This window comes from Drosophila montana, unplaced genomic scaffold (genome assembly GCF_035044405.1).
Source record: "Drosophila montana isolate Dmon_TW-CO22-7 unplaced genomic scaffold, ASM3504440v1 contig_3200_1, whole genome shotgun sequence".
NCBI classification, from domain to species: Eukaryota; Metazoa; Arthropoda; class Insecta; order Diptera; family Drosophilidae; genus Drosophila; species Drosophila montana.
The window spans coordinates 8354030-8366002 of NW_026998080.1; the positions used below are offsets into that span (position 1 = coordinate 8354030).

The window sequence follows — 11973 nt, forward strand, 5'->3', positions numbered from 1 at the left end:
AGGCGTGCTCATATGCAACGTGCGGCGTGCAGCAACAACAACAACAAATATGTATCTGCAGCCTGGTGTATCTGTATCTGTATCTGTATCTGCATCTCAACATTTGTATCTGTGCAAAGCAAGTGCTTTAAGTAGTCGCTGTTTCTGATTTGATTTGTTCTGTGTGTTGGTTTTTTTTTTGTGATTTTTCTTTTTATTTGTTTCGCTTAAGGAAAATGGCCCATAAATTATACAAAAAATGATATCTACTTATAGATTAGAAATTAGTTTTCACTAAATGCTTAAACAAAATATCACAACAAATGTATCTCAAACTAAATACGAAGTGGAAAATTAAAAATAAAACAATTATTAATGCTAGATGCTTAATAGCGAAAGTTAATGCTTAATACTCGCTTTAGATATTGATCTGATGTCCTGCTAATACTCGTACTTGGCCCACCGATTTATATGGAAATTGTTAAGCTGTTCTCTCTATTGACTAATTGAGCCGGGCCAGTTGTGAACATTTGGCATTTGATTAAGTTAAATCACTTAGATTAAAATAAACATGTGTGTGTCTGTTTAACAAGGCGAACATTTAGTTTAACGATATTTACAGCTTATCAGTCGAGAAATATATATGATCTATATATATATGTTAATGCATATATATTTATATATAGATATATATATATATATATATATATATGTGTGTAGTTGGATTCGTTATCGTTCGTTTCATTAGCTGCTCTTGTTGCTGTCGCTGCACTTGTGTACCTGGGCCAGCACGCGATCGATGCGTTCCGCCAGAATCTTGATTGATTTATCCGGCAGAGAGGGCAGCACATCACGCACATTCGGGCTGGTTGTGCGCTCAAAAAGATCGCGCAGTTGGCGACCCGCGCCCTCCACACGCAAACGCTGCAGCGCCTCAATGGTGGGTCGTCGAAAGATGCACAGATTGTCCAATAGCAGACTGTGATAGGCCTCATACTTCTTGAGCAGACGATAGCCATGGAGTAGGCCCGATTCGTTGTCCAGAAACACGAGCAGCTGCGTATCGCTCTGCCGTGCCAGATTGTGAGCCGGCGCAGCCATAATGTCGGCATTCCATTGAAAGTTGTACAAGTTATTAACGACACGATCGAGGTTCGCGATCAGGTAATCGAAGACGATTAAATCGGACCATTGTGCCAATTCAATTAGTCGCTGCACCAGCGTCGACGACGACGACGACGCTGACGACGTTGACGCTGTCGAGGATGCGGCTGCGACTGCGACTGTGGCAGCAGAGGACAACTCTGTGGCGTTCTCCTCAAGCGTGCGTGATTGATGAGCGCCCGTTTGGCCGCTGGCAGGCTCCAGCCGCTTGAGTAATCCGCGCGACTGAATCGTACCATCATCTGCCGTCTCCCGCTGCATTTGCTGCGTTATATTCCAGACATCGTACTTGTTGAGATGCCGCTCCAGTGGCTGAAACGGTTGCGGTATGCCGGCTGGCTCCAAATCGGCCAGCCAACGCGTTAACACCACCGGCCTGTGCTCCTTCCACTGCGCCTGGGTGATGTCGCCCAATGCCGTTGACCAGCTCGGCGTCGTGGTGTCAATGACTGTCGCTGCGCTGGGCGCCAGATTGCTAATGTTCAGCAATTGGCCCAGATAGTAGCTAAATATCTCGCCCTGGATCTGATCCGTGTTCTGGCGATAGCGTGCACAGGCCCGCGTCCCATCGGCGAACACGACCAGGCGATTCTGCATGCGGCCGCAGCCGTGCTCCAGCCGCACCACCTGACCCTGGCCGGCCACATAGCGCTCCCAGCTGTGCTGATCCGCGGCAGCAAAGCCCTGCGGCAGCGCACGCTCCACCAGCTCGCCCCAGTAGATGTCCGACTCAATGATGCCCGCCGTTTGCAGCTCGCCAGCTTGTGGCTGCTGCTGCTGGGACTTGGCTTGGGATTTGCTGCGCTCCGGCTGCGGCTGGGTCTTGGTCAGGCGACGCTCGGGTCCCTTGCGATAGCGTCCGTTGGCGGTGCGCTGCACATGGAACTCCTTGATGCTGCCATCGTTGGTGTCCAGTTTCTTGACTATCATCGAGTCGGGCGCATTCTTGTCCTGCTCCAGATGGAAGGCATTGCGGAAGACCTGCTCCGCGCTCAGCTCCACACTGGCCAGCTGCTCGGCCTCCTCGCGTATGAAGGACACGCTGTACGGCAGCGGCGGTCGTTCGTAGTTGTTGCTGGGCGGCTCCTCGCTGAGTTTAAGCGTGGCAGACGCTGACTCATCGCTGCCGCTGCTCCCGCTGCTGCTGCTGTCATTGGCAAAGTAGTCGGGCAGTCCGAGCATGGGCACGATGACGCCCAGCGCCATGCCAAAGACAAAGGCGGCCAGTATGCTGAGCAGGCAGGCGCGACGCTGGAACGCCCGGCGACGGCGCAGCGTCAACAGCGTCATGTGTGTGGCTTCAATGGGGCTGCTGCTGCTGCTGCTGTGGCTGCTGCTGCAGTGACTCTTCGGCGTCGTTGCAGCGAGCGGCGTGGGCGTTATAACGCTGCAGGTGAGCTGAAGCGGCGCAGAGCCGTTCAGGCGATCGTTTAGACTATGGCCAAGTGTTGGTTGTTGTTGTAGTTGTGGTTGTTGTTGTTGTATTTGTTGTTGTTGTAGCTGCTGTTGTCCGGCTTCCAGGCGCTTGATGTCGTACATTTTGCTGCTGCAGTCACCGAACTGCTGCTCTCCCTCTACCTCTCTCTCTCTCTCGCTCTGTCTGTCTCCCTCTCTCTGTGGCCCGCTCAAACTGAGTGCAGTTTCAAGCTGCGCATAAAGAAGCCGGCTGATGGCTGGAGTTTGGGCTGCGGCATGCAGGGCGTTGCGCACGCTTTAACCAGATGAAACTCAGATGCAGCTCGTCGGCGTCGTCGTCGTCGTCGTCGTCCGACGAAAGTCGTGAAATTAATTTCTGGCTTTGTTTAATAAATATTGCGCCTGATCCCAGGGCTTTATCGGGTCTGTGGGTCTAGTCCTTTTGCTCCAGCTAGTTCTATTGGCGAGCCGTCTCTCCCTCTCTCTCTTTCTCTACCTGTCTCGCTCGCTCGCTCTGGCGCTGCTCTGACCGGTTGGTTTAGTACGTTTTGGCGATTTTTCTACGATTTCCACAATTGAAATTGAAACAGCAAAAAAAAAAACGTGCCCAACGCCGCTTTATTTATTTTTTGCTGCCTCAATTCTGTTGCTTTATTTTCTATTTTTTTTTTTGGTCGGTTTATCGATCTATTTTCTGCACGATCACTTGTTGTAATTTTTTATTATACATTTTGCAGTGCCGTCGCAGTTGTTATTGTTATTGTTGTTGTTGTTGTTGTCTGTATCTGTGGGCCGCTGCACATGTATGCACATAGCGAATATGCCTTTCGGGTAATATTTTAGCAATTTCCTCGCTCTCTGGTCCGCAGTTTTTGGAGTTTATCGCGGCCTCCACGCGATGCGGTTGTTGTTTTTGTTTTTAGTTTAAGTTTTTACCTTGACTAAAGGGCCTAAAAGCTGTTTCTGGTCAACTAGCTTAACAGTTTTTTCTTGTTGTTGTTTTGTTTGGTTGGTTGTTTTTTTTTTCAATTTTTCCAATTGGCGATTTTGGCGCGCCGATAAAAGCAATTTCGTGGCTTTGAGCTATTTACCACACACATAAGCAAAGGCGCGCACACACACACAAACACGAGCGCGCGCGTAACACACACACACACATACACACACGTATATGCGACTTGTCTACAGCGGTTTGGCATTCCCAGCCTGATGCACTGCGCTTGATAATTGCCACAGCAGCGCGACAAGTCCAAGTCCAAGTCCAAGTCCCAGTCACTGGGCACCAAGTCCTGCCAAGGCTCTGCGACTAGGCACGGTCAAGGGTTCGTTGTTGTTGTTGTTGTTGCGCTTGCTTTTGCTTTTAGGTTTATCAATTTAATTTCTTGTCTCGCACCTTTGCTTGATTTTATTTTGTTATTTTTTATTTTTATTTTATTTTTCAGGGCTTTTTGTTCGCTTGACCGTCCGCAACATTCACGTTGTGCGCCGCACACCGAACGATCTGAGGAATTTTTATGCTTTTTTATTTTTATTTCTCCTTTATTTTTATATTTGCCGTTCTCGCGTCTGCGCTGTTGTCTTTCATAAGTGCATATAGTCTATATACAGATATCTTTCATAAATATAACAATATATATTTATGTATAACTTGTCTTGATCTTTGATTTGTTCACAAAACTTGCCAACTTTTGTGCACTTTTGTTTGCAGTTTGACAACTGTTTTCAATTTGGTAGCTGACAGTGGGAAAACGTGCGCGCAGGCGTACCGCTTCGTTCGAGTTTCGATGGCAGACTGTCGGCTGGAGAGCTGTCGCCAGGCTTAGTTAAAGACCGGACCGCAGCACAGCTCAGCACAGCTCAGACCCGGCCCGGGTCGGGCCGGCTCAATCGTAGCCACGCTCAAACTCTCTGGCACTCGGTAGCGCTCTCTTACTCAGAGGCATGCGAGTTTTTTTTTATTGTTTTTCATGTTGAGTGAAACTCGTGCGCTCTTTGACAGAACTCAGATACATTTTTATTTGCTCACTGGATAAATTCACTTAGTTAACAAGCACAATCATGTCGCCGAGCTGTTGGCTGCTGCTCCAGTGCAATCATTATTGATATAACAAAGTGAGCCTTCGGCCCGCACCTCAAAGAGCATCGCATCGTTTTCCATAAACTTGCCAATAAACGAGAAATTGTACTCTGGCAAATAGTTGGGCAAGTAATTCGTATCGAACTTCATGTGCCGCGCTCTGTAGGTGGTATTCTATACGGGTCTTATGTAAAGCACCTGCTCAAGGATGCGCCCCAACGGCTGACTCACCCGCTTGAAGGGACACTTTTTGGGAAAGTTATTGTCCGCCTGTTGTATTCCCTTGTTAAGGAAGCTCAACAGAGAGAGACGACTGCTGGCACCGAAGTCTTTGCAGAGTTCCAGTCGTATGCCAGGAAAACGCATTCTTTTCTTGCCGCCCAATATTTGCAGCTCCGCAATACCCACCACATTGACGATATCATTGTCGTTAGTAGTTGTTTGAAGTGTTAACGTGCTGTTGTCCTCTAAAATGCACTCCATCCAGGCTAATTTGTTGCTCCTCAAGGGACATTGCACACTTGTAAATATGATTTTCTTAACAAAATATGAAGGAATTGAAAAGAGAAACGCGCAACACAAATACCTTCTGGGCGAGGCTGAATCCAAACGGCCAGTAGAAAATAATCCAAAAATAGTTCCCTGCTAGTTTCATTTGTCGACCGGTTGACAATTCTTATCAGAAACAAGCCACAACAGCTGCTGCTCTTGTCATTTATAGACAGCAGACACGAAATTGCGAACTATTGAGCAATTAAATCAATAATATCACAGTTCATCAAGATAGGCCCAATTGTTTTTTAATAGCATCCGGTTCAAGTTAGCTACTGAACTCATGCAGAAAGTTTATTGTGCGTTTAAAAGCACAAATTAATTCAAAGCTGCGCTGTTAGCTGCTCTTCCAGTGCAATCTTTCTCGGTATGACAAAGCGAGCCATCGACTCGTAAATCAAAGAGATTCGCATTGTTGCCATAGAATTTGCCAATGAACGTGAAATTGTACTCGGGCAAATAGACGGGCAAGGAATTGGCATCGAACTTCATGTGTCGCAATATGTAGGTGACGTTCTGCAAACGAAAAGTTGGGTAACATCTGCCTTTGGGAGACGCCCCTGTTCGTGGCCACGACTCACCCTCTTGAAGGGACATCTGCGGGGCATGTTGTTGTCCGTCTGCTGTATGCCCTGAAAAATGAAGCTCAGCATGGAGGGTCGTATGGCGGCGTCCAACATCTTGCATATGTCCAGGCGTACACCATTTATTCTGGTCACCTTGCGCTGACCCTCTACCGAGAGATTCAGCTCCATTATGCCCACTAAATTTCCGACATCTTTGCTGCCCACAGTTGTTTGGAAAGTAAATGCGTTATTTTCCTCCAGAAAGCATCCAACATTGAGGACCTTATTGCTTTTTATAGCGCAGTGAACTTTGGTAATCACAATGCGCTTAAATATGATGAGGAGTTCAATGTAAGTTGAATGCATTTTATATGGTCTAGCTTGTAATACCTTCTGAGCATGGCTTAGGATAAGCATGCAAGCGAACAATGTGCCAAAAATATGTCGTATTTTTTGCATTTCACGTAGCACTCAACTGTTTTGCGCATAACAGAAAACTGACTTAGATGTAAGTGCAATAAATCGTCCATAGTCTGAAATGTTTATTTGGGCGCTTAAAAATAATTTCACGCACAGTCAGTAATTGACATATGTTTAAAAGCTCAAGCAATCCATGAATGGTATTTATTTCATTTTCTAATATTTCTAGATAAATCCAATTTTGATCATATCACCGTGGTGTTAGCTACCCTTTTGGCACCCGCGCAATCGTTTGTGGCATAACAAATGGAACCTTCGAGTCGCACCTCAAACGTGTTGACATGATTCGCATGAAATTTGCCAACGTATGTGAAATTATATTCCGGCAAATAGACGGGCAAGTAATTTCCATCGAACCTCATGTGCCGCAATACATAGGTCGTGTTCTGCAATCGTTTGGTGGAGCGAAAAGCATCTGTTAAAGGACACGTCTCCTTTTTGTTTTTTTTTTGTCGCATCAGACTCACCCGCTTTAAGGGACACTCTTTGGGCAAATTATTGTCGGTTCGTTGAATACCCATTTGCAGCATGGCCATCAGGGAGGGGCGATTGCTGGCATTCAGTTTGCAAATATCGAGGCGAACTCCTTTGAAACGCATAGCACTTTTTTTGCCATATATATATAAATTCAAATCCGATATGCCCACCAGATTCTGCAGCTCAATGTCGTTGGTCGTAACTTGAATTGTGAAAGCGCTGCCCTGCTCAATAAAGCACTCGATCTTGTCTATTCGGTTGCTCTTGAGTGGACATTGTAGCTTTTTAAAGATGATTTTCTTAACGAAACACAGCCCGCATTAAACAACATAGTTATGTGGCATGTATTTGGCTTACCTTCTGGGCAAGGCTAAGGCCTAGCAGCCAGACAAAAAATATGAAATTCAGGCAACGTTTTTGTTGCATTTGACGAACAATTGAACCGCGAGTATTAACGATAAAAATGAGCAATTCACCTAACTTCGATTGTCAATATTCAAATGACAAAATTCGTAGCGTACTTAAATATATAATTTCACAGCAAATCAAGATAAATGAGAAAATTGTTGTCAATTGATTTTTAAGCACATTTCTGTGAATAACAATCAAGAACCCATTAAATGTTCACGTATTTTGTGATACTCTATAAGCGAAAAATGTATTCGTTTTGCAAATTATTTTGAGGTTTTTTTTATAAAAATACATAATTTATATATTTGATTTGGCAGCGCCCGTGCAATCGTTATCGATAAAACAAAAAGATCCAAGCATTTTCAACTCAGCGCTTAACACATTGTCCGCAAATAAATTTGCAATGAAAGTGAAGTTATATTCCGGTAAATAAGAGGGCAAATAGTTCGCATCGATCTGCATGTGCCCGAACAAATAGGTTGTGTTCTGTAATTGATTGAATGGATCATTAGCTGTCACACAATCCAAAGGACACACCCCCTGCTCACCCTTCTAAATGGACATTTTTGGGTGTTCTTTATGCTCTGGTAGATCATGGCCTGCAGACTGGGCCGCGTGCCTGGTGCGAAAGTTTTGCAATATTCTGTGCGCAGTCCATTTAAACGCATCACATTCTTAATGCCAAATATATAAAGATTTACTTCCGATACAATCCACAAATTCGCAATGTCTTTGTTGTTTGTCGTTAGGTGAACCGTAAGCGAGCTATTGCTCTCTTGGACACAGTCTGCCTTGCTGAATTGGGTACTCTTTAGACTGCATTGCAAATTTCTAAAGAGTATTTGCTTAACAAAATAATAAAAGAAATAAAGTTCTGTTTACTTTTGGATAAACGGACACGTACCTTCTGCGCACAGCTTATGCTTGTAATGCAAGCGAATATAATCCATAAATGGAACCATTTTTGTGTCATTTTATGCGTTAAGCAAACTGAACTCAAAGCACGAGAAATCAAATGTGAAACCTGCCACCTATCTGAACAGATTAGAGGTAGAATGGAAAAATATATGGACAGATACATTTAAAGCCGAACGAATATATTTGAGCTGCATTCAAATGAACCAATCACAGGACAATTAAATGCTGAAATTGGCCATGAACAAATATTTATTTAAGTTTTTGCGGATTTTATTCACGGATAAACCAGGTAAATGGAGTAATAGGCTGTCTATCATTCAACTAGGCCGACGGCAAAACGACAATAAGAAAATTAAATAATTGTAATAATTGTTGGTTAAATTGTTTTGGTTCAATTTTGAAGCTTTATATATTTCCATATTTTTCCAATTTTATAAAAACTTCCTTTGAAACATTTTCCATTATAAAATAAATTTTATAAGATGTGCTATAGAAAATCTTAAGAGCAGCTGTTAAGAGCAGGCAGCAAACAGAAACTCACTCGCGCTTTTTCACTCAATTGCTTGGAGAGAATTTCAAAAAAAGAAAGAGAGCAAGAGAGAGAGAGAGAGAGAGGGAGAACACTCAAGTGAGCCATGCAGACCGTGGACATTTTAATGCCCATTTGTAGCTCTTGAAACGTTCGTGTTGTTGATTTTTATGCTCAGCGCGGCACATTTGCTGCGCCACATTAAGAAACTAGTATTTGTTGGTATTGGTGGTTGTGGCTACTTTTGCTCTTGCCGGAGCGGGAGCGAGCTGCAATGGCAGCTCACACACACACACAAACACACATATGCACACACAAAGTATAAAAAGTTGGAAAAAATATGATCAAGGAATGTAGACATAACTTGACAGCATGTTTAGAGAATTTTTACTCGAGGACAGAGCGCGAATGTGCGTTGGAAACGGAATGAGTCGCTCGAGTAGCCGCCGCTGCTCAGACACGGAGCAGGCAGAGCTGGCTGGCTAACAGGCAGGCAACGAAGACGACAACAGCGGAGACGATAGCAACAACAACAACAACAATAACAGCAGCAACAACAAAACATTAAAGTTGGCGCATTCTTTGGACCAGGCTACTGCTGTGGCCGTGTGAGTACGAGAGCTTTGGTGTGCGTGTGTGTGTGTGTGTGAGACTCGGAGTGGGGACTTTTGCGAGTTAGACTCACGATTTGTCTAATTGAATTTGCACAAACAATTAAAAGTTGCTCAGTATCCAATGACAAGCATAAACATAATTTATGAGCAGCGCTCTATTTTTTTTCATTTACTGTTAAAACAGTTGCCCCACCCGGCTGCTAGTCGGCATTAAATATGCAAATAATAAATAAATAAAAAAAAAATAAATGAAAAGAATTTAAAGTGAATGCACATTAAATAGCAAATCAAATGAAATCAAATGGCCGTGCATAGATAACTAGCTGAGATCAAAGAGAATATAACAAAAAGTATTCGGCGTGCCATTTGCAATAAATAAGCATAAAATTAACTAAAAATTCAGCTCAAAAGTGTCAGCTGTCCGTTGAGGCACCTTAGGAGACACTATTGTTGTTGTGGCTTTTCATTATCAAAGATCGAAATCTGAAGCTGAAATTAAATCTAAATCAGGCGACATCAGGGCATCAACTTTGCTGTTGGCTTTGATTTGATTTTGTTTGGCTGGCTTCTGATATTTTTTTAGTCTCCGTTTTTTTTTGCCATATGCCCCGCAGTAATGTGACTGTTGAAATCGTCAGTTTAAGTCAAATTAATTAACATTAATTTTTGTAGCTCGTTGCGAGGCATAAATACAGCCGGGTGGCTTTTTGGCTAACTGCTAGACTTTGATGATAAATTGTAACCCGGCTGGCGACTTTGGAGTTGGCACTGTGTCTTCAAATAGTCTTATCGCTGCCAGCCTTTTATAGGCAGCTAATGTTGTAGTTGTTGTTGTTACTGTTGCCAATATGGTGGGAAAGCGCGCTGCTGGCCGGCGCTCAAACTTGTTATACTTTTAGCCAGCAGCCAGCAAGGTCCAGGCCCAAAGTTAATCGAATTAAACAAATACATGTGTTCGGCTGGCGGTTTAACAGTTGCTCCGGGTTTGACAAATGATGTTCGACTTTTGGCGTTTTTTTTTTTTTAATTTGGGTTTTGTCTTCATAGTTATAACGATAACTAGCCTAACTGTGTCTGTCGCTGGGCTAAGGCGCTTGTCAAGTTCGTTGCCTAAGTCTTTTGTTTTGTGGGAACAGTTTTGCGTTGCGTTCCGTTTCGTTTTAATTATTGCCAAAGTCTTTGCCCGCGTATAAATTTCAGTGCAGTCAGCAAACAAAGAAATAAAAACCCGGCACACACACACACGCACGCACACAGTGGGGGAAAAAAAGCATTTTTTCGAAGTTTGTTAAGCGCAAATTCTTGAAATGTTTGCAGTGCGCAACAATTTGGAACATTTTGTTGAACACAAGAGGAGCAAACAGAGGAAAAAGAAAAAAAAGTGTATATATATATATAAAAAAAAAGAAAAGAAATACAAGTAAATGTATCGGCGAACGCGTCGCCTCGTGGTCAACGAAAGTGAACGGCGAAGGACACACAAAGTGACGGCGACTGGTGCTCAACTGCAAAACTGGAACTGGAACTGGAGCTGTTGCTGGACGTGAGTGTGGCTGAAGTGAAACTGCCATTGTTTGCATTGCTAGATTCCAGACCACTCATGCTAGACGCTGGCGTCGCTGATGATGACGACTTGGACGTAACTGCAACAGCGCCTGAAGAGGCAGGAACTCCAAACTCCTTGCATACAGTCGTCGTCGTTGTCGTTGTCGTCGTCACGGGCCGTCAGCGCTTGCATCCACAAATCTACAAGTCCATGGCACATCCTAGCTGGCTCTGCACTTCAAAAATTGAACGCACGGCACACGGGCACGGGCACGGGCACGGGCATGGGGCACTTGCTGTTGCTTCTGCCTGGCTCTTGAAGACTCCACCAAAGAGTTCGGCTCCAGACTTTGGCTGTCTCTCTGGCTGCCAGGCCTGACCTGAGTTAAACAAATTCATTAAAAACTCGTCACTTTGCGCGCATCACGCTGACTTGGCATAACTGCCGTTGCCTCTGCTGGCTGCCTGACTGCCAGCCGTCCTCCTCCAGCATCGTCGTTGGCGTCGTCGAGCATTGCCACTTGCCACAATGCTCGTACTCGCATTTGCAGTCGCACTCGCACTCCTGCAGCCCTGCAGCCAATGAAGTGCCTGGGTTCACAGTCTTAAGCCGTTGCCAGGATACCATTTTAACAATTTTCCTCTTTTTCATACATATTTTTTGTTTTGGTTTTTTTCTTTTAGTGGCGAGCAGCCTCTGCATTTATAACAATATTTTTATAGCATGTCCCTTCACATTGTTTGCACTGCGCTGCAGTTTACTTCCTACAATTCCAACGCAAACAGAGCGAGCCTTGAATTCACTATTTGTATTCTATTTTGAAAGGCCCTTCAATCAACTTGATCTTGGCAGCTGCCTGGAATACAGTCAACCACCAAGTAAGCCACCACCGGCATCGCCACCAGCATCGGCCAGATCCCCTGGCATTTCTCCTGAGAAAGCTCGCAACTGAATATCAAAAGCCGATAAGCAGCCCGCTCTCATGATGCCTCATTGATGCAGTGCATTCGCTTCTAACGGCTGCAGTCTGTGACACTGTGCGTGTGTGTGTGTGTGTGTGTGTGTGTTTGCGATAAGTTTCCAGGAAGCGCACACTGCGTTTTGCCGTCGGCCTCTAACCAAAAACTGATGCCGCCAGTTGATGTCGCAGACGTCGCATTGCTACTGCCAAGCGCAACTCTTGTAATATGCACTAACTAACACGCATATTCAGGAAGTATTTTATGTCCAATTATTGTTAGCTC

At 44.5% G+C, this 11973-nt stretch overlaps 1 protein-coding gene across 1 annotated transcript; it reads right to left on the bottom strand.

The window, feature by feature from the left end:
- Positions 1-211: 211 nt before the first annotated feature.
- Positions 212-4337, bottom strand: fj (four-jointed). The gene has a single exon (XM_064687703.1). It carries the CDS (start codon positions 2680-2682, stop codon positions 724-726), a length of 1959 nt encoding a protein of 652 aa, XP_064543773.1. The 5' UTR covers positions 2683-4337; the 3' UTR covers positions 212-723.
- Positions 4338-11973: the final 7636 nt, after the last annotated feature.